At 51.2% G+C, this 26354-nt stretch overlaps 11 protein-coding genes across 11 annotated transcripts; 5 read left to right on the top strand and 6 right to left on the bottom strand.

Annotated features, from left to right (window-relative positions):
• Positions 1-209: 209 nt before the first annotated feature.
• On the top strand, positions 210-1474 carry STEHIDRAFT_153320 (uncharacterized protein; the record flags this gene model as incomplete). Its single annotated transcript, XM_007300594.1, has 5 exons — positions 210-653; positions 716-911; positions 967-1114; positions 1168-1348; positions 1403-1474. The coding sequence occupies 5 exons, from the start codon at positions 210-212 to the stop codon at positions 1472-1474; spliced, it is 1041 nt and encodes a 346-aa protein (XP_007300656.1).
• Positions 1475-1957: 483 nt separating this feature from the next.
• STEHIDRAFT_153319 (uncharacterized protein) lies at positions 1958-3094 on the bottom strand (the record flags this gene model as incomplete). The annotated part of the gene is made up of 4 exons (XM_007300593.1): positions 1958-2024; positions 2108-2439; positions 2517-2895; positions 3021-3094. The coding sequence occupies 4 exons, from the start codon at positions 3092-3094 to the stop codon at positions 1958-1960; spliced, it is 852 nt and encodes a 283-aa protein (XP_007300655.1).
• A 1227-nt stretch (positions 3095-4321) lies between these two features.
• STEHIDRAFT_118680 (acyltransferase ChoActase/COT/CPT) lies at positions 4322-10002 on the top strand. The gene is made up of 15 exons (XM_007300592.1): positions 4322-4788; positions 4861-4878; positions 4935-5000; positions 5951-6131; positions 6224-6290; positions 6348-6457; positions 7365-7625; positions 7709-7788; positions 7852-8255; positions 8335-8438; positions 8510-8619; positions 8684-9070; positions 9190-9416; positions 9502-9579; positions 9680-10002. Exons 1-15 carry the CDS (start codon positions 4538-4540, stop codon positions 9706-9708), a joined length of 2373 nt encoding a protein of 790 aa, XP_007300654.1. The 5' UTR covers positions 4322-4537; the 3' UTR covers positions 9709-10002.
• A 424-nt stretch (positions 10003-10426) lies between these two features.
• Positions 10427-13454, bottom strand: STEHIDRAFT_165899 (uncharacterized protein; the record flags this gene model as incomplete). The annotated part of the gene is made up of 10 exons (XM_007300591.1): positions 10427-10941; positions 11003-11184; positions 11243-11380; positions 11461-11521; positions 11593-11754; positions 11820-11938; positions 12000-12011; positions 12980-13053; positions 13121-13249; positions 13327-13454. The coding sequence occupies 10 exons, from the start codon at positions 13452-13454 to the stop codon at positions 10501-10503; spliced, it is 1446 nt and encodes a 481-aa protein (XP_007300653.1). The 3' UTR covers positions 10427-10500.
• A 270-nt stretch (positions 13455-13724) lies between these two features.
• Positions 13725-15024, bottom strand: STEHIDRAFT_144850 (uncharacterized protein; the record flags this gene model as incomplete). The annotated part of the gene is made up of 3 exons (XM_007300590.1): positions 14812-15024; positions 14160-14761; positions 13725-14106 (listed from the first exon to the last, which is right to left on the bottom strand). Exons 2-3 carry the CDS (start codon positions 14639-14641, stop codon positions 13725-13727), a joined length of 864 nt encoding a protein of 287 aa, XP_007300652.1. The 5' UTR covers positions 14642-14761; positions 14812-15024.
• A 28-nt stretch (positions 15025-15052) lies between these two features.
• Positions 15053-15762, bottom strand: STEHIDRAFT_50595 (uncharacterized protein; the record flags this gene model as incomplete). Its single annotated transcript, XM_007300330.1, has 2 exons — positions 15053-15601; positions 15655-15762. Coding segments are annotated over 2 exons (657 nt in total), but the record flags the coding sequence as incomplete, so codon positions are not given.
• Positions 15763-15764: 2 nt separating this feature from the next.
• On the bottom strand, positions 15765-17290 carry STEHIDRAFT_51088 (uncharacterized protein; the record flags this gene model as incomplete). Its single annotated transcript, XM_007300380.1, has 4 exons — positions 15765-15992; positions 16053-16293; positions 16354-16586; positions 16643-17290. The coding sequence occupies 4 exons, from the start codon at positions 17288-17290 to the stop codon at positions 15765-15767; spliced, it is 1350 nt and encodes a 449-aa protein (XP_007300442.1).
• Positions 17291-18997: 1707 nt separating this feature from the next.
• On the top strand, positions 18998-19778 carry STEHIDRAFT_108187 (uncharacterized protein; the record flags this gene model as incomplete). Its single annotated transcript, XM_007300589.1, has 4 exons — positions 18998-19152; positions 19202-19352; positions 19415-19471; positions 19554-19778. The coding sequence occupies 4 exons, from the start codon at positions 18998-19000 to the stop codon at positions 19776-19778; spliced, it is 588 nt and encodes a 195-aa protein (XP_007300651.1).
• A 622-nt stretch (positions 19779-20400) lies between these two features.
• Positions 20401-22260, top strand: STEHIDRAFT_165896 (uncharacterized protein; the record flags this gene model as incomplete). Its single annotated transcript, XM_007300588.1, has 8 exons — positions 20401-20573; positions 20648-20830; positions 20897-21005; positions 21059-21246; positions 21305-21443; positions 21517-21723; positions 21777-21931; positions 21985-22260. 8 exons carry the CDS (start codon positions 20401-20403, stop codon positions 22142-22144), a joined length of 1314 nt encoding a protein of 437 aa, XP_007300650.1. The 3' UTR covers positions 22145-22260.
• A 1539-nt stretch (positions 22261-23799) lies between these two features.
• STEHIDRAFT_50764 (WD40 repeat-like protein) lies at positions 23800-24852 on the top strand (the record flags this gene model as incomplete). The annotated part of the gene is made up of 2 exons (XM_007300342.1): positions 23800-24400; positions 24587-24852. The coding sequence occupies 2 exons, from the start codon at positions 23800-23802 to the stop codon at positions 24850-24852; spliced, it is 867 nt and encodes a 288-aa protein (XP_007300404.1).
• Positions 24853-25047: 195 nt separating this feature from the next.
• STEHIDRAFT_108185 (uncharacterized protein) lies at positions 25048-25910 on the bottom strand (the record flags this gene model as incomplete). The annotated part of the gene is made up of 3 exons (XM_007300587.1): positions 25048-25173; positions 25254-25324; positions 25586-25910. The coding sequence occupies 3 exons, from the start codon at positions 25908-25910 to the stop codon at positions 25048-25050; spliced, it is 522 nt and encodes a 173-aa protein (XP_007300649.1).
• Between the last annotated feature and the right edge of the window lie 444 nt (positions 25911-26354).

Genomic DNA, 26354 nt, shown 5'->3' with positions numbered 1-26354 from the left:
ATACTGGCTGTATGTTATGAGCTCGAAAGAAGCTCACAAGCTTTCAGGCTTTGAGTCTTAGTCTGGATTGCTTCTAGTGGGCGGAGAGAGACGCCGCACATGGAATTGGTGTGGCGTGGCACTGCCACGGGTGTCTTCGCGCGTCGCCGAATTTGGGTGAATATCTTGAGAGTTGTTTGGCGACTCTTCCCCATTCTTCCCCATTCACCATGTCTACCTCTCCAGCCCAACCGGCGCCCGAGCTCTCTTCTCGGAAGCGAAAAAAAGTCTCTGGTCTCACCTCGTTCAAACTGTCTATGATGTACGAGTATATCCAGAAGATCCGGAGTGGAGTCGCCGACCTGCCAGACGACGACGACGATCTTCAACATGACTTGGAGAGAGTCCTAGAGAAGGTACAGGCAAAGTTGAACACACCGAAGGTAGTCTTTGGCACTGTACGGGTTCCTGCTCTCGTCTCACCTGCTCGACAGCACACCCCCTTCTCCACTGTCAACACGGAACTATTGAACCACCCGGCCGGCGAGCTTTCACTCAGAAATGATATTTCGGGACGGGTCGAGCAATCAAAGCTCCTAGGTGCAGACAAATTCATGTCATCGACGACTATGCACTCTCTGCTTCAGCTTCTTGAAGACCATACGATTCTATCCGTGCGTCCTCTGATCTAGTACATATTCCTCATCAACTCATGGCTTCGCTCCTTTATGGACAGACTGAAGCGTCCGCACGCCTCTGGATCGATGTCTTTATGTATCGCGCCACCGCTATGGTCGACAAAAGCAAACATTTATTTTTAAACCTCGAATATACTGTCCTCAATGAAAATATGTCTGCGACTGAGTCATCTCAACACACGCTCGGTGGTACTCTCGACTACTTGGTACTCCTCGTCGGGCAAGACGAAATTGGTGTGCTCCTATTTGTCCTTTTCTGTTTCAGTGATATCTGCTGACTATGGGATAGAGAATTATCGTTATCCGCGAAGTATGCCATATCTCAAGAACTCGGGACCCGGCTTCTTCGTTGTGGAGGCCAAGGTTCATTCGTCTTTCTTAATGGACCACATGCCCCAGGCAGTTGCAGACATGATAACCTGTGCCAAGTCTTTGACGTATGCGACTTTTAACCATCCGTCATTTGTCTCCTCATTAATGATCTATATAGACGGACCCATCTTCGCGGGGCACTGACAAACGGACAGTTTTGGATTTTCGTCATCGTCGCCAACAATCCGGAATGCCCTGGCGGAAGTTACTACTTCTCCCAAGCCATTCGGTTGGAGAGGAATAAAGCAGCGATTGACGAGGAGTCGGCCAATAAGATCTCCGGGATTCTCGCTGACTGGGTACGTAGCGCTATATCTTGTCGTTGCTAGGTTTGTTTTTCTTACGCACAACAGATTGAACGTTCTTTTGATGACATCGGGGAAGACGACTGGTTCATTTTAAAGAGATATAATGAGAAAAATTGAACGTTCGGCGTCGCCATCTTTGACATCGCCACCAGTGTATGTCTTGTTCATATTATTTGTGAAATGAGGCCTCTTCATCTCGATTCACCGCACCCAACATAGTCTCATACGGTTTCGAAGTTGGCCGAGTGCCTACATAGTACACCTTGCTCTCAGATATTTGAATCTGATTTTTGTTTTGATATTTGAGAGGTTCGTTGTTCCCCCCAAAGTTTAGGTGAATTTCGACAAGACGATCTGCAGACCCAGCGGCTGCCACCGAAAATTGGGTGAAACATGAAATTTACCCTCACTTCGGCTGAATTTCACGCTATCCGTCTTCCACAGTGATGGCCGAGTCGTCTGTGAGATATACACGGGGGTTGGTTGGTTTGGTTGGGTACTGTTCGTATAGTACGACATCCGAAGCAGCGAGATGATGTCGCGTCACTGCCAGGAGGGGAGATTTACTGGCACATATACTATGTTCGAACTTCGTCCCATCTAGCTCACATAACTAACAAGCAAAAGGAAGCCCGTATTCCATATCGACAGGGGCGCCGCCTGCTCTCTGCATACGATATCAATAGAATGTCAGCAATCAACGAATTTGGTGTGGCATACAGCATAGAAGGCATCGAATAAATCACTCACTGAATCTCAAAACCGTCAACACGCTCACAATACGCATGTTCCTTCCCATCCTCCTTCCCATTCTCGTCTCCGCTACGTATCTCCCTCCACCGCGACCACCTCGTCTCCCCATAAAACCGCTCAAGCAAAAAAATCACCTCGAGGCAGGAGCTCGCGAACGCACCTGCGAACATATTCGCGGTGTCTTGCAGAGCTTTTCGAAAGGCGGCGAGAGCGATTCGGCGTCGATCGCCGCTCTGTCCGGGTCGGAATTGGGGGGTCTCTGGAGGGTTTAGGTGGATATAGAGGTGACGGAGGTGTTGGAGTGGAGAAAGCGCTGAGGCGAAGAGACTCTGGTTGAAAGAAGAGAGGGATAGTTGATATCGGAATCAGACTCAGAGTGATGATAGAGCATGAAATGGATGCTCACATCGTCCACAGGATCGTCTGCGGAGTCGACGTAGCGAAACATCTTAAGTGTCTTCAACCCCGAAGACCTGCGCGCAATCATTCCCAAAGTCTCCACCTCTGCCGCATCCGCCCGATACACGACCTCGAGGCTCTCAAGGTCAGGCGTATTATAACGCCGAACGATTCCTCCCAACTCGGACGAAGTGAGGATGGGCGAGTCGTAGCTGTATTCGTGGAGCGGATTCGAGGTGTCGAGAAGGAGGTAATGGCGGGGGCAGTCGGTGAGTGAGAGGTGATGGAGTGAGAGTGGGAGATGGTCGAATATGAGGTCTGCGGGGTTTGGGTAGGCGAGTGTTAGGCTTAGGAGGGAGTCAAGAGGAGGAGTTGCAGGCGAAGTACTGGGGAGAACGAAACAGGAGACAACTCACGAAGACATTGGTTGTCTGCGACTCCGAGGAGATATAATAACGGATACAAAAGTGGAGGTCAACCGTCTGTCAATCGCGTCGTTCTAAAGTCGTACTCGTAGAGATGTAGGCCAGAGTCGTAGAGGTAGACATGCAAGAGTGAGAATATGCTGTCCCATCGTGAACCCATCGATCGTTGTCACTCTCGGCGCCTCATGACATCTGATTCAGGGTTTCCCAGGGTCTCCCGGTTTCGAGTCCTATTGTCACAACAAGATAAGAGCAAAGAGTACCAGTACTCCAGCCCAGAATGATACTCTCAGAAATCCCTCTAACTAGATCACAGGAACGAAAATATCCAAGACCAAATGCCTAGCGGCGGCTACAGACGTAAGCGGAGGTTTCCAACATATACCGAGCTAGAGGTGACGACTGTATGCCAGCTACCCCGTTATTGATCCGTGCTCTTAGAAGGGGAGCTAGACTTGGAGATGACGGAAGCGCGAAATCGTCTTTGTTGCACCATTCGGACTCTCGGAGAGAGGCTAGCGGAATATTCCGGAGTTGAAAGAGACGCCACCCAATCCGGACTGAGCCAATAGCAAACCGCCCCTATCCCCATTCCGACTTCATTCTGCTCACGAGGTCCAGCACCAGTCGGACGAGTGACCTCTCTGCATTGCCTTTTTGACTAGGGTGGCGGACCAAACCTCCCTGACGGTTAGGTACCAGGTAACTTACCATGCCGGGTCGGAGGGGGCGGTAACTTACCAGGTAAGGTACTCGGAAAGTAACCTCACGTGCAGCAAAATATTATTTTATGCCCAGATTTTCTCGCGCACAGCGCGACGTCTCCTGCACAGTGGGTGTGTGGTGTCACAGTAGACTTTGCCTGGGGGTGCCTACCCTTTGTGTCATGCACATTACTGTTGTAAGAAAGAGCTGTGGATACTGGTAGTGATCAGAACTACCGCGACAATATCTGTATGGCTAGCATTTGATAAATATTCTCATGATATTCTGACTAAGTGCCACACAAAAGTCAAGGGAAGGCAGAGCTCGGCAATTTCCGAAATATCCGCTACCAATCCTCCTCGGGTTCAATTCGCTGCAAACTGCTGCGAAACAGAACTATACGTTGTGCTACCTGCCTGGGCCCACAAATTACTTTGACAGTGATTTATTTGACACACCTTGGTGAGGTGGTGACCTTGTGGCAACACGTGACCTTTGGGTACCTAACCTACCCTCCTCTGAGGGGTCAGTAAGTTACTGGTTCCAAACCGGTAACTTACCCGGTACAAAACGTTTTGGGTACCAAACCTAGGTTCGGTCCGCCACCCTATTTTTGACAGATGGAACTGTCCCAAAGCGTCGAGCAGGCGTTGCGGAGCCCCGCAATCACCCCTCAGCCTCCTGTCCTCTCCTGTCTCGAGCGAGCTCGCAAACCCAAATACCCCGCATTCTGCGTTCCTCCTTCAGGTCTTCTCCTTCTTCTTCACATCCCTGACTTCGAAGACTTCGAACAGCACACGCCCTGCTCCCACCTCCAAACAGCATCCAGCTCCGCCTAGGCTTGTCCAGTCTATTCATACCACAACCTTCCCCGCACGGACCCACGACTTCGACGACGATGTCCACGGCCCCGACTACCAAGTTCGAATCCGACCCTCCCACGTCCCGCACATTCGCACACCAGTCCCAGCTCCCGAAGCTCCCCATCCCACCTCTCGAAGATACATGCAGACGGTACCTGACCGCGCTCGAGGCACTGCAGGATGAGAAGGAACATAAGAAGACGAAGAGGGCGGTCGAGCAGTTTTTGAATGGGGAGGGCCCGGAGATGCAGGAGAAGTTGATCAAGTGGGCAGAGGGGAGGGATAGGTCAGCGCTTTTTGTACGGTTTTAGCGTGAATTTATTGATGAGTGCTGACTTGTGTGCGTTGTGCTGTGAAGCTATATCGAGGAGTTTTGGTGCGTTCTCTGTTCTTGACGTTTGTATGGGATATCCGTATTGAACGATGTTGCAGGTACGAGTCGTACCTGTCCCACTCCGACCCGGTTGTTCTCGCCCTCAACCCGTTTTTCGTCCTCGAGTGAGTCCCATATTCTCTCTTTCAGGTGCGAGCTCTCGACGCGTCATACTCTCGGGTCCGAACCATGCAACCTCTTCTCAGCCCAGGCTCCTTGTGATTCTATGGGCTCTCTCATATTGTCCGGATGCGGGAATATCTTCGCCTTCGTCGCTCCCCGCTTCGGCGCTTATCCTGCAGCTTCCTATTCTGTCATGGGCTTGCCCTATACGGTTGGTCATTCGACACTGGCCGTCTGACGTCGCCCAAGTATCTTGTTCCAGCTCCAGCTACTCCAGTGAGTGAACATCTCGGAGAGACGCAGTGCTGGGAGGAGCTATATGCATTCATAGTGGGACTCGCCACTGGCCCCTATCTGGCTTGTGACCAAATGTCAACGCATATATTTGACAGTACTTTGAAGGCTACCGTCTAGCAATGGTTTAGACAGTCCGGTCGTCGCGACCACTTTCATCGCTTGTACCTGGTCGGGCACAAGCTCCTTCATGACAGGACTCGCCACTGACCCGTATTTGGCCTTTGACCATATTCAACGCATATATTCGACGGCGATGTATACCGTCTAGTAATGGTCTGGATGGTCCAAACATCGCACTTTGTTTCTCCTATTGTACTTGGTTGGAGAACAGCTCCAACTGCTCATGACGAGACCCCCTACTAGGCCTTTGGCCAAAAATCAACGCATATATCCGACGTTACCCGGTCGTCTGCAGTATAGCAGTGGTCTGTATGATCCATTCATCACAGCCGCCATGATCACTTGTACTTCGTTGGACAAAAAACTCCATTAGTTCGTGACGTGACTCGCCACTGGCCCGTAGTTGGTGTTTGAACAAATGTAAACACATATATTCTACGTCCTTCGAATTAGGGCCCGCAACCATATATACACTTCATTCGCACAACCGTTGCGTACATACAGACTGACCTCGTCGTTGATTTTTGTCAAATAGGAACGACCCAACGCCCGATCGCGGCTCTCAACTCCCCCGCGCCGCCTCCCTCATCGTCTCCTCCCTCGGTTTCATCCATGACCTACGCACGGGTCAACTCAGTCCCGATACCGTCCGTGGCACGCCGCTCGATATGGATCAGTATCATAGGTTGTTCGGGACGGCGAGGATTCCGACTGAGGTACGTTGTGTCGATAGGGAGAGAAAAAATGAAATGAAATGTGTTGCTGATGTGGATGAATGCGTTGTGTTGTGTTTTATGGTGCGGTACAGAGAGGGTGCAAGATGGTCGGATCGCAGGAGGCAAGACATATCGTGATCCTGAGACGAGGACAGTTCTGTGCGTGTTTCTTTCACGTTGGCGTTTGATGAAAGCTTATTGAAGTGCACGTTGTAGACTGGTTCGATGTTCTGGACGAGGAGAATAGGCCGCTGCTTACTGAGCGCGAGATATTGAGGAACTTGCAGGCTATTGTGGCTGATGCTGATAAGTTGCCGACGTCTGAGGTACGCGCGATTTCTCTCTTCTTCACCCGTTTATTAGTGTACTCTGTCTCTTTTTTGTTATCCGTGTACGAAATCGTCTTTGATTTTCTTCCTGCGGTCATGTATTCGTCCGCCCCCCTCTTCCTCTAGCCTATATCCATTTCTCCCGCCTTCTTTAGCAGCCGATCTATTCCCTCTGCCTTCGTCTCCCTTGGCTGTTGTCCTCTCCCTTCGTCGTATCTTCTCATGATACCGACCGTTTCTTTTTCCATCCAAACATTTCCCGGCCTATCCCTTCCGTCATCTCGGGGTGCTAATTCCCTCCCTTTCCATCCTGTTTTTACGCTTTCTTGCGCCTCACTTTTCTCCTGCTCCCTTTCGCATGCCCTTCCTTGTCGTCCTGTACTGCCATTCCATTCCTCTTTCCTTCCTATTCCTTCTTTCTCTGCGTAATGTCTCCTTATCTTATCCCCTTCATCTTTACGTACTCGCCTCCATGACCCTCAAGGCCTATGTTCCTGAACCTCCCCTGCATCGTACTTTCCCATCATTGTGTACTACTCTGCTTTGCTTTCCCTAATTGCCCTTCCTTGCGCGTCACTTTTCTTCTGCTCCCTTTCACCGTCCCTTTCCCGTCCTAGAATTTCTCAATACCGCCTTCTCATCCACCCTCACGTCTCGTGTTTCTTACCTCCCCTCCCATTCCTCCTCATTACGTGCTCAACCCCCCCCCCCCCCCCCCGTTCCCTACGTTCGGTTCTCTTACTTCATAGGAATACTCTTCGTACTGTCCCAAGATTCCTGACTATCCCTTCCCTGCTCCCCATTCTTTCTTTTATCGTCCAGAGCACTCACTCTCTTGTATTTTATCTGTTTTCGTTCCGTCTTTGCTAACGCACATATTTTCCCGTTCTCGCTCTCTGCCTAGGTCGCCCGAAACTCCATCGGAGTTCTCACCACCGAGAATCGCAAAACCTGGTCCTCCCTCCGCTCCTCCCTCTCCGCCGAACGCACGAACGCTTCCTGTCTCCACATCATCGACCATGCCTGCTTCATCATCTGTCTCGATGACGGACCCGCGCCGGAGGGATTGTCTGAGCTGTGCGCTAATTTCTTGTGTGGGACGTATAAGCTCGAGGGTGGCGGTGGCGTGCAGGTCGGGACGTGTACGAATCGGTGGTATGATAAGGTGCGTTTTTGATTTCTTGTCAACGATTATAGTGGATGCAGTAGCAGATTGACGAGCTGGGTCGTTGTATGCTATGTGTTTAGTTGCAAATTATCGTCGCGACTGATGGAGCAGCCGGTATCAACTTCGAACATACGGGTGTAGACGGACATACCGTCCTTCGGTTCGTCTGCCTCACCCACCTTCTATCCGATCTAATTTCTTTTTGATACTAACATACCTCTAGGTTCGCCGCCGACGTCTTCACCGAGGGTCTAATGCTCCTCGCACGCTCCATCAACCCCTCCGCTCCCACCCTCTTCCACGCCTCCCTCTCCCCACACGCGAAATCCTACCGCCCACCCCGCTCTAACGCTCCTACCAACGGCACCTCCCGCCCACCAGTTCCCCAACGCACCCTGACCACCGAAACCTGGGACACAAACCCGAAGAAACTCGAGTGGAAGCTGACGCCCGAGCTGAGAGCCGGGATCCGGTTCGCGGAGACCAGGCTGAGCGATCTGATCTGTCAGAACGATTGTCAGGCGTTGGAGTTTAAGGGGTACGGGAAGAATTTTATTACAGGGCATGGGTTCAGTCCGGATGCGTTTGTGCAGATGGCGTTTCAGGCGGCTTATTATGGGCTCTATGGTGAGCTTTTCGTTGAGATAGAGATATGTTTTTGAGGGTGGAAAGAGGTGAGGCTCTGATATGTGTTTGTGTGTCGTAGGTCGGATCGAGTGTACGTATGAGCCGGCGATGACCAAGGCGTTTTTGCATGGGAGGACGGAGGCGATCAGGACAGTGCAGCCGCAGAGTGCTGATTTCGTCAAGGTATAGTCCTGTTTCGCACGTTACAATACCACGATAAGTTTCGTTGCTGACTACGTGTCGACCCCTGCTAGACGTTCTTCTCCGAGGCAGATCCAGCGACGAAAGTCGAGAAACTCCGGAAGGCATGCGAACGCCACGTCAAGCTCACAAAGGAATGCAGTCAAGGCTTTGGCCAGGATCGGTATGCTGTCCTTCATCCCTCGTTTTGCCTTGCGTACGTGCCTAACCATCTCTCTTGCGTGTAGACACCTCTACGCACTCTATTGTCTCCTCCAGCGCGAAATCAACGAAGGCACACTCGATCCCTCTCCAGACGATCCTCCACCCTCCTCCGCCTTCTCCTCAACCGATTCATCCGCCGGATCTCCCTCCACCTCTCCCGACTCGCCGTCCTACATCGCCAGCGCCGATCCTGCCAACCACAACCACAATGGCGCCGACGCAAACAAGACGAAGAAGCGCAAGCCGAAGATGCCCGCGATCTTCACGGATCCGGGATATGCGCTCCTGAGCACTTCGATCCTCAGTACGTCGAATTGTGGCAATCCGGCGTTGAGGCTGTTTGGGTTTGGGCCGGTCGCGGCGGATGGGTATGGGATTGGGTATATCATAAAGGACGACGGGATCAGCGTGTACGTCTCTTGTCTTTTTTCTCTCTTCCTTCCTCTTTCGCATTCTGTAAGTATGGTGGATTGTGTGGCGGGATGCTCACGGTGCCACGGGCGTCATTTCTGTTTATTTTCATCTATAGATGTGCCTCGTCGAAACATCTGCAGACGCGACGGTTCCTCGATACGCTCAAGGGCTACCTCTACGACATGCAGCGTATCCTCATCGCGCTGCATAAAGAGGCGAATCAGCGCCCGGAGCCGTTCGTCGACCATGCGGGGATATTGAGGGACTCGAAGACGGGGAGGCCGATCCATGGGGTGTTGAAGGAGGGAGAGGACGGGGAGGACGATGGGGTGGATAACATGCGTTAGTGTTCTCTCCCTATTACTCTCTTGCATCTCGTTGTTGGATTTGGAGACTGATGGGGGGTTTTTTTGGACGGGATGGGTAGCGGGGTACTCGTTCTTTGATAGTTACGATGTGGCGCTGCTCGGGAGAGGAAGGAAGAGGGCGGCGCATTATAAAGTCGGTGAGTATCTACTCAGCTTCGTGCCATGTCTCCTACTCCCTACTCCTTCGCGCTTGCTCCTTGGCTCTGGGTACTGATGTGGTTTGCTCCCGAAATGTAGGCAAGGTCATCCCGATGGTGGAGTACTGATCTCGTCGGTGAGATAGCTGCAGTCTTTCGAGTCTAATTTTTTGGTACGTGCTGTCGATGGTGGGTGGTACTGCTGGTGTGTAGTCTTTGTACGAGTATGTGGTCCGTCTCAGGGTATATCGACCTGGAATGGTGAACTTATGCGTCTGTATTTTCTTGATGTATGCTTTTCGGCTGCGTGTATATGTACGTTTAGGCGTTGTAATATGTAATGTGTCACGCTGTATCTTGGTTATGATGTTGATGTAATGTCTCTGGGTGTCGGTTTACTGTATGTGCCGGTGTTCGTATGCTCTCACATAACCTGCATAGTGCCTGAGTATGAGACGTGTTCAGTCGCAAACTCTGTTCGCCGCGGCTGATACTTACGACTCGCATGTTCTCCCAGAGAGCTCATTTGGCATCAATGGCTGCGACCTTTGGGAAACGAATGGGAGCGAGCACGTCAGGAGCGATGAGGAGTGATGGGTCGTGGCATTGCATTGGTCGACGGATGAATCGAGGAACAAGGGTAAATGCTCGATCCGTTATATGGTGAGAGACGGTGGGAGAACTCACGTTTGCTTCACATACCGGTCTCCTGGGTCGTTCACATCTAAAGCTAAAGGTTCGCGGAACCGGTTGGCTGAAACCTTCGTCTTTCTCTTGGCTGGGTATGGCCAATAGCAAAACACAGGCGAATGCAGGAGTCGTTCGTAAGGCAGCATATGAGATAAGAGGGTATCGTGCATACATCGTCCTGATGGGAGACGGACAGAACATAAGAGTGGCATAAATGAGCGACCGTATCGTTCAGTTTGACATGTCCGGATGTTCGACAATAGCGACGGAATCCCTGACACCATCATCGCCTTCACAATGTTCCATAGAGCATTTCGTCCTCTCCGTCTCTGTCTCCATATCCGCATCACGACCATACCCTCCAACACCACCACGACCACTCCCGCTAGCACTCTCACCTTCAAAGCCATACGAATACCTAGCCACGTCCGTCTCGCGATGCTGCGTAATATGCACAGCGATAGACTTCATCTCGTGTCCGTCGATACTCCCATTGGCGATCCGTGCGAGACGAAAAGCACCGGCTGCGTTGCGTTGAGCGCGTTCGAAGTCACGGATGTCGGCCGTGGTGGTTTGTTGCGTCGTCGTGTTCTGGCTGGCAAAGAGGCGGTCGGAGGCCATGCCGACGCCGATGATGATCATGTTGAAGACAATGGCGATGATGGGCGAGATCTGCGGGACCGCATGGTCAGCATGGACTGGTCTATTATCAGGGACAAGGAAGAGACCCTGCCAGGTCGAGGAGTACGTAAACTCCTGGGGTGTGGACGACGAAAGCGACAAGTGCGGCTGTGATAGTCACAGAGTATATCGCTCCGGATTCGATCACGACGCGGAGAATTGGGGATAGACGATCCGTCATGCGGTACTGGGAGACGGATCGATTAATTCTCCATATGCGGAATGCGAGTAAACCTGGGGGGATATTCTAGTTGAGGGAAGTCTTAGAGGGAGGCTGAGAGAGACTACGTACTGGTGGCGGTAAGGTTAGTCGCCAGGGTCATGGCGTATACAGCGGTAATCCATCGGCCAGTAGCCTTCGCATTCGCGAAGATATTGTCGGTGTCCTGGGGGAGCGTCCCAAGAGCGATATTGTTGGCGATGGAGCATACTGCAAGGTATGTGAGCTCAGTGTTACAAAAAACATCAGCTTCACCCGAGGACAAAACTCGCCAAATAAGCCAAGCCAACCAAGAATAGGAAGAGCCACGACGAGAAGACTGTTCTGCCAGACAACATATGCGCGGTAGATCTACCGGGATATGATGGAGGTGGGGCACCTTTCAGTGAAGTAACGAACGGCTATGATGTGGTCACACTGACCACGACCGCGTCGAGTATAAGTGTCTGTGTGTTGAAGAGGCAACTTTTGATAAGGAACGTTCGTTGAGAAATGTCGTTGAAATATTGAACGGGCCCTCCAGGAAGTGCAGGCCCAACACTTAGAAACCCATCGCAGATGCGGACAATGTTTACGATCATCTCCTATGAGGAGGGATGCCACAGAGTGGTCAATAAGTTGGGTTCGAGTGCAGGATGAATCGACGTACAGCTGTCGTCAACACCAGAAGAGAGCAAGCTGCTGTGATCAGGGCGTAGTTGAGTCGTTGCTTCCTCCGATTCCGGGTGAGGATCCAGAGAGTCATCATGAACATGAGGACGGAGAAGCCTGACGCCACCCATAACCGTTAGCTCCATCTATGCGCAGCTAACAAGATATAAAAACTGACCATACAGAATGCCTTGAACGGACGTAGATATCAGTCCGGCTTCCGTCAATTGTAGCATACTGAGAAGTTACCAGCTATGGAAAATGCTCATGCCAGCAACGGTGCTGCTGAAAGGAACAAAAGGCGTACGCCCTTGCAGAGACGAGACAGCTTTATAAGGGTCCATACTAAGGATTTTACGCTGCAAGCGCGTCACCAGGTGAGGATGAGAACGCTCACCCGCGTAAATATCGAGCAGGTCATAAATAAAGAGCATGGTGGGTTGTGCTCGGCGCGGTCATAGAGTAGTCCGACTTCGAGGGTCGCAGCAATTCCAGCGGTACTTGCACCGATGTTTACACGAGATTCGCTAATGAGTGTATATTTACCATTTAGAGGAGAGTGAACCGTCGTGGAAGTGAGCTGCCCACGAGTACTGAGTACTGAGTCCGCATAGGTGGTTCTGGATGGTGCGGTCGAGAGACTCAGACACATCAGCGAATTCGGGAAAAAGTGGCCGGACGTTGGCCGGATTCTGATTCGGTCCCGCCGTGGATGCCGCTCGAAACGCACTGTCATCGGATCGCGATCTGGTTGTCACGGCGAAGCCCACTCAGAACGCACTATAGTCCAGATCAGGCAGGCATGGTTATCATGATTACCCACAATTTGAAGCAACTCTGGGAGGCCATCACAATCAACTACAATGAGGTACCATCGTTGCTCATACGTGGGCTTTCGTACGCGAGATGCAGGCGGAAGTCAAAAAAAGGGTAATAAATCGGTAAATAATCGCAGGCCTCAAAAGCTTGTACCAAGCCAAAGAACAGACGCTATCCAGATGAGTGATGCACATTAGGTGCAAAGACAAGGCATACTACTTGTACAACACCAATACAGAATACACCAACATCGTACCGCTCACTCCTGCTTCATCTTCTGAACTCTCGTCCGTCGGCAAAGGTTACATTGTTCTCTAAGCAACTCATCTACAGACGAACCAAATAGAACGGCTTCCTCCTCCATATATTGTAGGCCTGCAGACGGCGAGGACGGTCTCTGAATATAGCCCGAGCTGTGCAGAATACCGACAAGACAGTAATCAGAGGCACTGCAACGATTGATATAAGACTCCAACGTACCGTGTAAGGTATGCGTAAAAGGCACCAATGGTGGCTTGAGAGACGTGATTGACGATGAAAAGGAAGACCTCTACCCACTCGCCCGGCATCCAATGATCGTGGGTAGAAGTATGAACGGCACGACAATACCTACAAGACTACATTCTTCAGCGTTCGCCACTGCGGCATCGTCACAGTAGGGGTTATATACAGAGTAAATAACGCACCAGTACCAAAGCTGGAGTCCTTTCCGGGCTGCTACATCATGAAGCTCATTTAATTTATTGACTTGTTGACTGCTGAATCTGGTGAGCTCTTGAAGACATAGGTAGAACAAGTCAAGGTCCCGAGGCATTCTGCATCAAGGAAGAGAAGACGTCCCGGCGAAAATAGAAATTGGTTGGTCAGCGAGTTTCGGGCAGCGAATACCTGTGGCCGAGAAGCCGCGGCCACAGCATTTCGCTGCCCGAAATCTCGCAGCCTATCAGAGCTCTCCACCTCGCCACACTGTGACACTGGCACTTATGTAGTATTTCTCTATGCAAGAGAGGACTACGTTGCAGAGGAGCCTATGATAGATATAGTCTGACATTACAAAGATACCTTACCGCGGCTGCATAACGAATCAGGATAGCGAAGCGTATCCATCGTTATCCTCTTCACTCGCATCCGACCCTCCCAAATCATCGTCGTCCGACGCGCTCAAGACCTCTTCATCACCTTCATCCTCCTCCTCGGCCTGTTCGTCATCCTCCATATCATCCTCCTCATCTTGTTCATCGTCCTCATCTTCATTCTCATCGTCATCCGCTCTGCCCTCGATGTCATCCACGCCACCGCCACCATCGTGTTCCTCGATATCCGAAGCTTCGTCTGACTGCGTATCTCCCGCGATCTCGTCTTCTGCGGTGTCTTCTGCATCACCGGCTGATGTATTGCGAGTGGCATTTGTGCTATGCCCAACACCACCACCCAGATAGCGCATGAACATATCGCGGTCTACCCAGCTGAGCATTGTTATTAGTTATACACTCGCTCAGCATTGAAACAAACCGCTCACATATTCACATAGAAATTCACCCAGTCATCTACATCACCAAGAGGACGAGCAGCGGTAGGCTCTATGGTATGCAGTAGGTTTGATGTGCGTCCACCAGCGAACGCCGGAATGAGATGACATCCTCGTATGACCAGGGCAGGGTCAAGAAAGCCGAACGCGTAGTCGTCCGTATCTTCCACGAAGCCGATTTTAGGGAGTCGTGCGAGCTTTGATCCATACCGATAGCCATGCTCGGCTCCATACCAACGTACCCACAGGAATTCGATACGCTGGACTTCGCGGTTACGGGAATTTGATCCAACGTGCCGAATGTTAGCATGGAAGACGCCTAGAACTCGAGCGTACCAGTACGGAGGAGTATTGGGGCCCGTCTCGGGCGAATAGACCATAACGTTAGCTTGTGTTCGTGGATTGACGGAATCGTAGGCGCGGCGTAAATCGTATGTTGTGTAGTTGACACGGAAAACCTTTGCCGCATACATCTTCCCCCCAAGGATTTGCAGACTGTTTCGCTCCTCTTGCGAGAAGGCTACCTCTGCATCAACGAAGTCGTGGCCATAGCAGCGGGTGAGAAGGTGGTCTTTCAATTTCGGAAGGAACTCCTGTGAGAAAGTGTGAGAAGTATTCTGAATACAAGATGTTTCGCACATACTCTCTTGGCTGGGTCAGAGGGTTTCTGTTGCACCCATGGAATGATAGATATGGGGACGTTTATGGACGGAGAGATGTGATGGTGAAGCTCGGGTGAAGCTTCCGTTGCTTGTCGTACATTACGATCGGCCTGGTGCGGATGCGCCTTTCGGGTCTGAATGTTCTTCTTTCCGGCTTCGCGTGCACGGGCAAGTCGCTGACGCCGACGATATCGCTTGGCGATCTGTCCGGTAGGATTGTTCTTATTCGTGGCTTGATATAGACGTTTGACGACGCGATGAGCCAGCTCGCCCTGATTCTTGAGTGTGAGTCATGTGGTACTGGGTTTCCCAATCGCGAAACGAACTTACAATCTGCGTAGAGTACGAGTCGGTGGTCCCAAAAAATTGGATCGTTGATACATAATCACCAAGCGCATGGAACTTGTAGGTTAGCAGATTCAGCAAGCGCTTGGTGGGAGACGTCCGAGTCGTAGAACGGTCAGGGCTCGCTGAATCTGCGGCCATTGCTGTCGTCTGGGGCTGGCGTGCTTCCTTCCGTCTCTGGCGCCTATCTCGTGCGTCTCGTTCACGAGGTAGTTCTGTGGTCGGGAAATGGGGACATGTGAAGTCGCGGAAGCGGCGGAAACGGCTACCAAGATCGATTGTAGCTGCACGTAGAAGGCTGAGCGTGGAGTCGGTGTGAAGGCGCAGTTTGGCCAGCGCATGCCACTCAGCGAGGCGATATAGTAGCGTAAGGATGATTGTATTATGGGGTTCAGATAGTATGTTTTCGAAGGCGGGTATTGCGCACTGGAAGGGGTCATATCAGGTGGATCCGACGAATCAATTTTGAGAATACGGACCTGCAGAAGATCCTCAAAGTTTCGGGCAGCCAGTTTCTTCATATCTGAAGCATTGTTGCGGAAAGGTCGTATCGTACCGCTACCGAAAGAAGGAATAAGGCGATATCTGTTCAATGAATTAGCATGGGATAGAAGACAAAAGTCAATGCCGAATACTCGACGGTGACAACGTACCGGGAGTTCAATAGCGATACTTTCTCTACACCAGCAGCGTACAGTACACGAATCAGGTGAGTGAACAAGGCCTTCCAGACACCTAGTTCGATCTCATGCAGGAGATCCACGACCAGGAGACGCGAGAGGCTGAAGTCGGGGCCGAATTTCTCGATAAATGCGTTCTAACGCGATACATCATGAGTATCTTCGGCGAACGGTCAGGCGTTCATAGTGAAACATACCATAGTCGGTGCTGATGATGTGGCTTTGAGCACACGTTCAACAGCGGCACTCTTGATTCCGAATCCCCGATTATATATACAGTCGCGTGCGAGAATCACCTTGTCCAAGAGATACTCCCGAACTCTCGAGACCCGTCGAGAGAAGTCGTGGATGAAGCCTACCCGATCGAGCTCGCTTTTTGGTACCAGACAGCGAGGACAAGGGCACAATCCGTTGTCGCGGATTGATGCCAGGAGGATCCTTGAAGCGTTTGATGTCAGTAAAGTTCACGCAAAAGAGGTGTTAGAAAATTGGACGTACTTCTCGGGGTAGTCCGCGGAGTATGTGAAGAAGCGGGGGAAAACACGGCGTTCGATTCCATCGAGGCACTTGATCACAACACCATAGGTATATGCGTGGATGAATTCGGAGTCAAGGAGCAGCTTCCAAACTGCGTGCATCAGTTCTCGACGACAATGGGCGAGAATGGAAGACTGCTGGGTTTTCCACTTTTCGTTGAAGCCCGAAATCCAGTCATCAAAGCTATCAGGAAGCTAGATAGCGTAACAATCAATTGGAGCGCCGCATGGAATGAAGGAGGAAGACATACCGATGGGATGTACGCCAAATGCTGACATGCACCGGAAGTCGGCATCGCACGTAGATACTTTGACAGATTTCCGAGGAAGAGGTAGATGGGCCAGAGTTTCGCCGTCCCAAAGTTCGCCAGATGAGTTGAGTCCGACCAAAGCATGACACCAGCAAGGATCTTTTCTCGCTTGCAGCTCGGGTCACTAGGATCAGGCGGTGCACGCCGTTGGACCTTCTCGTCTTCTTCCAACCATGCCGTGCTGTTGTATAGTTCACCGTAAACACGTTCATCCTTTCCGCTCACCGTCGACTTCCACCAGACTTCGAACGGGGAGTAGTGGAAGTGTGCGGCGAGTGGTTCTGCGAAGGCGGCTTTGATGACAGAGAGAATAGGGCGGTAATGAAGGCCGGGTACAGAAAACCAGCGAGACGGCTTTGTTTTGTCGCCAGAGGGGACCTCGATCTCAACAGTAGCCGCCACGAAGCCATCAGCAAAAGCCGTACCCTCCAGCCCTTCTTCAGACGCATCGTATCGCTTGGTCTCCCGAACGGCATCAAAATCCTTAAAGTCTGACTGCTTGAAGCCGTCGCCGTTGATGATCTCCTCTACGATTCGATTTGTCTCCGCTGGTGTCTTGGTATTGCTGCCTGTATTGAGCCACGTCATCATTCGGTGGATGCTCATGTTCTGAAAGGGCCATGGCGGATCATATTTGGTGCACTGTGAGATGGGCAGTTTGAAGGCGGTTTTCGAAAGGTCGAGCGGGTCTACGAAGTCGTCTGGATCATGGGATGGTCGACGAGGGTATGAGCGCCACAAGCCGAACGTATTGACAGCAGTGACAAGGCGATCTCGAACGATGAGGATGACCCGTCGAATAGTGGGTGTAGCGTCTGGTGTGGTGTCTTGGATGGGAAGGGGCGGTATTCGTTCTGGGAGATCGTCGCGAAAACGTGTTGGAAGTCGGTGCTCTCGAGTTGGTCGGCCTGTTTGAGATGTTGACACTGGAGCAGGAGGTGGCGGCGGTGGCGGCGGTGGGATAGGACGTGTAAACAAAGAAGTGGTGGCGTTAGGATGAGCTGCGTGAGCTTCATACTCGCCCATGGGTGCAGCAGCAGCGGTGTCGGTGTCGTCGACGGGTGGCGAGCCAAGAAATTCAGGCACATTGTCTATATCCATGGGCTGAAATTCAGGCTACGATGATAGCATCCGGAAAAGATATGATTGTGAGTGGAAGATCAGACAATGATAGGGGAGTAGAGAGCATACCTGGCGTGCATGCGAGCTCTCAGCCTGAGCCAGAGCATCTCGAAGTCGCTGAGCCCTCTGCTGTCGGTTCTGAGCGGCTGTCTCCTGAGACTCAAGCCAGACGTGGCAACTCTTCCGATGGTTTTTCAGATGAACAGCCTGCTTGAAGGACCTTCCGCACGTCTGTAGACAGGTGAATGGCATGCTCCAAGTTAAAGGAGGGCGAAGATTGATGCGGCAGTGGGATAGAGATGATATCGAAGAATGGGCTGGCTCGTGGAGTGAAATAATGGAGAGGAGGGCGAAGGCAAGGAGGAAGAGGAGTATTCCGCTCGTCCTGAAAGATGCCATGAAGTGGCGGGCCACAATCGCTGAGTTCACGGGCATGAGCTCGCAGCATGCTGAGTTTCAGTCAAGAAAGAATACACACGAGGAAGCAGTCTGTATGCTTGTGTTAATCGATACGTCGAGAGCGTGTAGTTCTCATGGAGTGCCACTGAACTGAGACGTCGCCAAAGTTGTATGAATAAGAAAATAAATCATGCATGATATTCATGAGAAGGGTGGCCGCACCTTTGATGGGAAAGCCTTACAACAGCAACAGCCCGGCGAGCGAGCTATAGCGAGATTTCAGAGCAAGGTAGTCCTTAGCGGCACGTAGAGTAGTACATTGTGAGGAAGAGCCAGTTGCACACGAAGCGACATCTCCAAAGTTGCGCGCACGACCAGCGCCAACACGTGGCTGTGTCATCAGCGACTATCTAGATTTCACACTCCGCCGCACAATGTTTCCTCTTGGCAGTCATGGTGTATTCACGCCTATACAGCTAAACCTCCTCTATAGGACTGCTCTCCGGATTCCTGTCAAAGCTTGTCTGCCAGTTTTGGAGTGCACCTAATCGTCTCTGCCTCCTTCGTACTACTATGTGCACCAACAACTGGCTTGATGGGTGAAACCTCAACTCCCGCTAAAAGCCCTCGAGCCAATTTGATCTAGATGTGTATCTGAGATTCCAGGCACTCGTTACTACTATCATCAGAGCCGCTGCGAGTCGCTGTTGGACACTCATTGTGATCCTTCTTGCCCCTAACATCTGTCGAACTTCTGCTTGTACGCTGCCACTCATGACTCCGAAGTATTCTCCTTATCCTGCCTCTCGTCCCAATTATGACCCCTTGAGCGCCCCAAGTGGGTTCCAGTCTACCCACGGCCTGCCGCCTCCAACTCCAAGTTTTGGGAGGCCTCGTGCAGTCACCGCTCGAAAGACAAATAGTACGAAGTAAGTGAATTATCAGCCTTGCTACCCGGCTATTCATTGACCTCTGGAGGTACTCTGTTTCCAGCGGTGCATTCAACAGCCAGACTCCCGATTCTCGAGACACCCAATCTGTTTCACACAATACTCCGAGGATTGGTACCGCTACCGAAGAGGATGTGGTTGATCTGACAGTAGAGTCGGTGGAAGTACGATCCACCAAAGTGAGTATTGTCCCATTCATTAGGTTTGTATTGTTATTGACTCGCATCCCTTTTCCTTGCAGTTGAGGTCCAAACATGTAGCTGAGGCGTCCTTAACGAAGCAAGCAGGTGCTCAGATTGTAAGGGTACAGTCTCTTCCACCACCGCAACCTGCTGGCATTCCCTTTTCACACACTTACTATTTTTGGTCGATCCTCAAAGCCTGATCCTATGCGGATGGTACCCCTTCCGTTTCCGTTGTCCCCTCCGCGGTCCATCCGCCGCCCCGCCCAGCTCGCGGAAGTACCGCCACCCCTCGAGGCACCACAGTTCACGAAACCACGCGGCGTTCAAGACATCAGGCGTGATATCAAACGTGCTCAGAGGTGGATGGATGACCTCGTTGATGAGTTACAAGAAACCTACGATGAGATGGCAAAGATTTAAGAGCATTCTAACTGAGTATCATCTCTAAAACCATCTATACAATACCAATTTTGCGTCCCTTCATCCACGATTTGCAGTGCGGCTTCCGTCTGTGGCGGTCAAAGCATTGGGTATGAATTTGGAGACATTCTGTGCTAGGGTATGGCGACGGCGAAGTGATGTCGCCCAACTATCGCTGGTACGGTACCAATGGAATGCTTGGCATTGGCTGTCAAACTGAAACGCTAACAATCTCGCAATACAGGACCAGTACAATTACCTTGCACCGTGATGTCCTTGCTAGAACATTCACAGAACACGTTCAAGCACCTATATTACCAGTACGTTGTCTATCGTGTCCGCCTTTGCATGATGGACACGCTACAAAAACCCCTCAACTCACAGATGGATTGCTCAAGTTCAATGAGCCGTTAGCTTCGGTCTTGTGTGGATGCGGTTTGACAGTTGGCAATAGCACTGCCCTTGTTGCAGCGCGACGCAATTGTTTAGGACCTGATCCGCTCCTTGGCCAACGGCGGCGAACTAATCACGCCATTCCTTTTTCTAGATGTTTGCTCTCCTCAAAACCAGTTCCTGTCCCATTGTCGTTATCTCCCTTACTTCCCCATCCTCGTTCTTGAAGATGCCTCCCCCAAATGCAGCTGCTCCCGCTGTCGCTCCTTCCGTGGACTCAGACGCGTCTCGCGAGAGTTCTCCCCAATTGGAGGCAGTGCTCGCTCGGTCGAAGCGTAAGATCAACACACTCGAAGCTGATCTTGCCAAGGCACTCAACCAGCAGAAGAGCAGACCAATTACGTGAGTCCACACATTTCTTTCTATTCGGGTCCCCATCAGAGTCTCCAGACGCACTCATACTTCTTCAATCCAAGAATGCGAACCATTGGGCGCGGAGTTTGTCGGATTGCTTCTCTGTTTGTCGACATCCCCACGTTAGTCGCCGAGGCCGACAAACGCGTGGAAGAGAAGCTCGCCAGTTTGCTGGAGACTGTTGCAGTTGCTGTGGATCAGGATGAGGGGATGAGCGACGAGGAGAAAGCAGAACGCCAACGCACGTATGTCACCTCGACTTTTGCTCATTTGTGATTGTAATATCTTACCGTGAGCACATCATTTTGCAGCCGTGATCGCAACTATGCCTCCTTTCGGGCTCTCACCCATCTCGTTCCAAACTTCCAAAAGACCATCGACCAAGCTTCGTCCGATCAAGCGGCCACTTACTATAGCAGTGTTTGTGCTCGTTTCTTCTTGATGCCCTCTCTCCTTTACTAAATCCCCTGCAGCTTAACAGTGGATCAACCGATGCTCGTGGTGACGACATCTTTGCTCTTGTCTCTGGTATGGCAAACTTCCTCAACAAAGCCGGTGCCGATCCAGTGCTTGACACCACCGATAGATCGGAGCGCGGATTCGCACATGCACTGTGCGGAGAACTCCTCTGTCCTATCGAGTGGGACTGGTCCGACGAATGGTTTTTTTTTTCGTATTTCTCTGTGTCTCTCCTCTATTGACTAGATTGATGCTTCCAGTGTCCGAGCGAAAATTCAGAATGCAGACGAAGAGTATGATACGTCTAATCGTTTCTTCCTCCGTTGTCTGTATTCAGGTTTCAAGGGTGATCCGAATGATGTTGAGAAAGGGTTTCTCCGGAGCCCGTTGACTGTCAAGGTACGCAATCATTGTGTATAACTCTAACCTTTGACTATTTCTGCACGCTGATGACTCTCGACTCGCTGTATAGACTATGAAGCACATCTACACCACACCAACCTCCGCCGAGGCTGTCGATATCTCGACGGCCACTATATTGGCACCCTCTGACACGGCTGTGCCCCCGCCTGCGAAGAAACGCAAGCCCAAGGGCAAGCCACCATCGAAAGGAACCGTCGCAGCGAAGATAGGTATGACCCGTGTCACGCCCCGAGCAGTTGCATACACATGTGTGATGGTACGTTCCCACCATTCCCCACCATACAACGATTGCTCACTCACCGTGAACAGCAAGTATTTGCTCTTATGGACGCTGATAAGTGGGATGAGAGTCATAATGGCTTCAACTTCCCCGGGTTCTATGATTTCATCATCGACTTCTTCGAGGACGTTCACACTGAAGAGGAGAAAAAGAAGGCGAAGGAGCTCCTGAAGTGGTGGGACAAGTGCGTACTTCGTGTTCGGATCTTTCTCCGCTCCGACTAACATACCGTATCAGGCAAATCTTCCCTAACTCCTCCCCGGCGAATAACTCAACCACCGGTAATCCCTCGCGTGCAAGGTTGGCCGCTCAACGTCATGCTCGCGCTGCTCCACCTGCCGCCGCCGCTCCCCCTGCCGCCGCCGCTCCCCCCGCTGCCGCCGCTTCTGCCGCCTAGTTCTTATCATACCTTCCCCCTCTCCAACCTTTTCCTCTCGTCTTTCGTTATCTATACCCAGATCCATATATGTATACATATAGACCTTGATCATGGTCTAATAAAATTGGTTTTTCTCGCAGTATCTGTCCGCGTGGTCCCCTGTCTGCAGTCGCATTGAGAGCGACGTCAAAGCGGTACGGTAGTCGTGCCCGGGCGATGACCCAGAATGGTACCCATTGAGTTTCAGAATCCTACCACAGTATGACTGCTGGCGATATGAAGCCACTCTGTGATGCATCGAGAATATATGCCTTTGTTGGACAAGTCTGAAATACATTACCACTGCTCATGATCACCCACGGCTCGGGTTTACATCAACAATATACATAATGACTGGTCCAAAATGTACTTCATTTTGACTCTCGCGAATAATGGTACAGATTAGGAGTGCATATCGGCATGGGGACTGGTGGTAAGGTATCACGATCGCTCCTGATTGACACCAAACGTGGGAGTAGCTACCAATCGCTCTCATCACGAGTCGAGAATCAAAGCTTATCGCACGAAGACACGAGCCTAGGCGAGGGCGATCCCGATTGGGCATCTCAACAATGCCGATCTTGGTATTTCAACGAATGGACTAATTGATGGCAAGGGTTTAATCCGCTGCCAAGAGTTACAATCCATCGAGCAACATTGGCGCAGATTGGCCGGGATTGAACTCGTTACAACGGATTGCTGACGGTTCTAACCGGTTATAGAATTTTCCCAAATTCGCTGATGCAGGGAGAAAATGCGCTCAGTGGCGTACGCCGGCATTTTCCGAGTTGGCATTGCTGGCGACACGCCACCTGCGTTCTTGTCTTGAACCACCATGATCACTACTACCGAGCATGGGCGAAAATCTAAGAATGGCACCGCAGGTAAGTGGTACCGGTAGTCATTTGATTTCATCGAAGTTAAGGACTACCATGTAGCACTTATTCATCCTCAGGAGTGTACGCGAATAGCGCAGACCTTCCCAGTGAATTAAGAACTCCTATGTCATGCGTAGTCGGCTTTGCTTGGGGCTCTCGTCAGGCGAGATCTCATGAGGTTTACCTCTAAATCACACCTACTCCTTGCCGTCCGGTCTTCCCATTGCTATGTTTCTTCATGAATTTCGCACGATACATTTATTTCGATTCAGAAGGGTGTATGTACTAGGTGAAAAATCTGCCCCGAACAGATGCTGCAACTCTCCTGGGGCAGCCTCATCAGCCATCAATCTAATCAATCAACGCTTCGTGTAATTGCTTAATGCTTGAAATCTGCACAATCTTGGACTTCATACGTATATGGATCCGGGTACTCCAGTGCGTTCCAAGCCGCCTCCCACCGCCTCCCACCGTTATGCTTCGTAAGGCCCATCTCCCTGCACAATGCTAGGGTTCTTGCAGCCAATGGTGAACATTCTCTTCGAACGTGTCTTGCTTCTCATAGTTCTCGGATGCAGGGATCTCGGTACCGATGTTCTTTCGGGTCGTTTAGAATGGGCTCTAAGGCAACTTGTCTTCGTACCCATTCACTCCGAGCTCACGAACTTTGACATGCTACCCGTACAACTTCCTGTCATATTCCCTATACGTTCTGGGAAGAGTGCGAGGGCGGCATGCTTCAACTGGGCTCGAGAGATGCTAACATATCTACCAACATGTTTACTGATACTTTTTGAACGTCAGAACACGCCCATCTCGGTGCCCGACCTCCACCACGATGCCCAACAGTTACTCCGGTTTGGGCAATTAATCGGCGAATCTACCTCGCACCTTTACCTGTCTGCACTATCGTTCGTGCCAGAGGGCTGTCCAATTGATCGTCACTTTTCGTTTGATTTGGACAAGAGACCCATCATCTGCTATGGACGAAGTATCCACTGGCCATCCCAGCAAGCTTCCTTGGTAGGCCATGATGATTGTATCAACTGCGCCGCTTTCTCGTCGGATGGCAGGCGCATTGTGTCGGGCTCGTCCGATCGTACAATCCGTTTGTCGGATGCCGAGACAGGAGCACTGCTTGGGGAACCACTACGAGGGCACGATGACTCAATCAACTGTGTCACTTTCTCGTCCAATGGAAAGCACGTCGTATCGTGCTGGGGCGACCGTGCCGTTCGTTTATCCGACGCAGATACGGGAGTGCCAGTTGGAGATCCACTACAAGGACATGGAGATTCCGTGGCCTCCGTCGCGTTTTCGCTTGATGGAAGGCGCATCGTGTCGGGCTCGTCCGATTGTACGCTTTGATTGTGGGATGCCGAGGCGGGAACGCCGGTTGTAGACTAACTACGGGGGCACGACAAGTTGGTCACTTCCGTCGCTTTCTCATTGGATTGGAGACGCATTGCTCTGGGCTCTTCCGATTGTACAATTCGTTTGTGGGATATCGAGACAGAAGCGCAGGTTGTGGCACCACTATAAGGGCACGACAAATCGATTACCTCCATCGCTTTCGAATTCTCGCCTGATGGGAGGCGCATTGTGTCGGGCTCGGAAGATCGTACACTTCGTTTATGGGATGTCGAGACGGGGGCGGAGGTTGGAGAACAACTACAAGGGCGCGACGACTTGGTCACCTCCGTCGCTTTCTCGCGAGATGGGAGGCGCATGGTATCAGGTTCGGCGGATTGTACCGTTCGCTTATGGGAGTTCGCGACTGAAGTACCTGTTGGAGGCGGAATACGATAGCGCGATAGTTATGTTGGTTTATTTGTCGAATAGGTTCCGAATCGTGCCAAGCTCGAGCGATGGTATGACTCATTAGTACGATGAGGCAGTTCCAGACCCCTTCTCCTTCTACCGACGTCATTGCTTCTTGATATAATGGAGGACAACTCTGGTTGGATCACAGATGCCAATGGATACTTTCTTTTTTGGATACCATTAGAGTACAGACACATACTGAATATGCCTCGGGTTTGCTTGATTATCGGGCAAATGGGCTTTTTTACCCTTGATGTCAGCCGGTCCAGCCCATGGCCAACGATGGGTAGAGTAGTCGTGTTCAATCTTAAATTACAGTACATACTCTGCATGATACACATTTACTAATTGATTCCGACGAGCTGCGAGCCATGTGTCCCTCAGACCTCTGTGGGTACGATGGCAGGCTCATTTACCAAGGCCAGGCACTCTGGTTTGTTCAGACTCCGTCCTACTTCTGGAAACAAGATATGCATGAAAACGCCTTCGCAGTCTCATATTTCGACCTACGACTCGATCTCTTTACAGTACATCTCATTGCTCTTCCCTCTACGTATGTCGAGGCTGATAGACGGTCCAGATGAATTTGCGTGCAATGATTGTGCAGTCAGAAAATATACTCGCTCTCGATGACAATGTGGAGACCTTACCTTATTCCTTATGATCGCTGTATTTCAGAAGGAACCCCGCATTTCCCTAACTCCCAAGCCTCACTCACTTCCACACCTGATATATGCAGATCCAGCAATCCCCTCGAAGTTGATGCAGCTAGCCTCGTTCGCATTATTACTCACTGATCCAGTCACAGCGCCCCCACATCCTCCTTCCGACCAGAGTTGAGCGCTGCACGGGAAGCCCGTAGTGCTCAGGAAAAGGGAGGTACCCTGTTGAGGGATGCAGCCTGTGTGGTCGGGACCCAGAGACTGGTAGAACTCGACAGTTCCTTGACAATTTGCGGAGTAGAAGATATCGAGGTACGACGCCGAAGAAGTACCGGCGCAGAGGAGACCGAAAAGAGAGAGAAGTCGAGGGTTAAACTGCATTGTGCGTAACTTTATGGTGAAACTTAGGTTAGACTGAAGAGACTAGGGTGGGAATCTAGCCTGGGACACACCTGATGGCCGGACTGCGGATTGGTTTGTGAGGGTTGAGAATCTGAGGAGTTCGCAATGAGATGTCGGATAAAATTACACAGTATCCTGTCTTTTATATACAGGAGTATATCAGGGTTAGCTCTTAACAACTCACCTAGCGCTAGGTGAGTTGTTAAGAGCTAACCCTGATAAAACACTAACTGTGGACTGCTGTGCCATTGAAGAATGTTCCCCGGGGGATCTCCCCGAGTACTAGCGCGGATGAGGTTGTTAAGAGCTAACCCTGATAAAGCACTATAGCTGTGCCATCAGGTCCTCGGTTCAAACCCCTCATGTGGTTGTAAACAATTAATCCCTAATGGTTGTAATTTGGACGTTTGGTACATGCCAACG

Source organism: Stereum hirsutum (assembly GCF_000264905.1).
Source record: "Stereum hirsutum FP-91666 SS1 unplaced genomic scaffold STEHIscaffold_3, whole genome shotgun sequence".
Taxonomy (NCBI): domain Eukaryota; kingdom Fungi; phylum Basidiomycota; class Agaricomycetes; order Russulales; family Stereaceae; genus Stereum; species Stereum hirsutum.
Note: the sequence above shows the minus strand (reverse complement) of the source record. Positions and strands in the feature narration are given on the sequence as shown.

Coding starts and splice junctions, on each gene's coding strand:
- STEHIDRAFT_118680 (XM_007300592.1), top strand. CDS start 4,538: ATGTCCACGGCCCCGACTACCAAGTTCGAATCCGACCCTCCCACGTCC. Junction 6,458..7,364: donor ATAAGTTGCCGACGTCTGAG/GTACGCGCGATT, acceptor CTCTCTGCCTAG/GTCGCCCGAAACTCCATCGG. Junction 8,439..8,509: donor AGAGTGCTGATTTCGTCAAG/GTATAGTCCTGT, acceptor GACCCCTGCTAG/ACGTTCTTCTCCGAGGCAGA.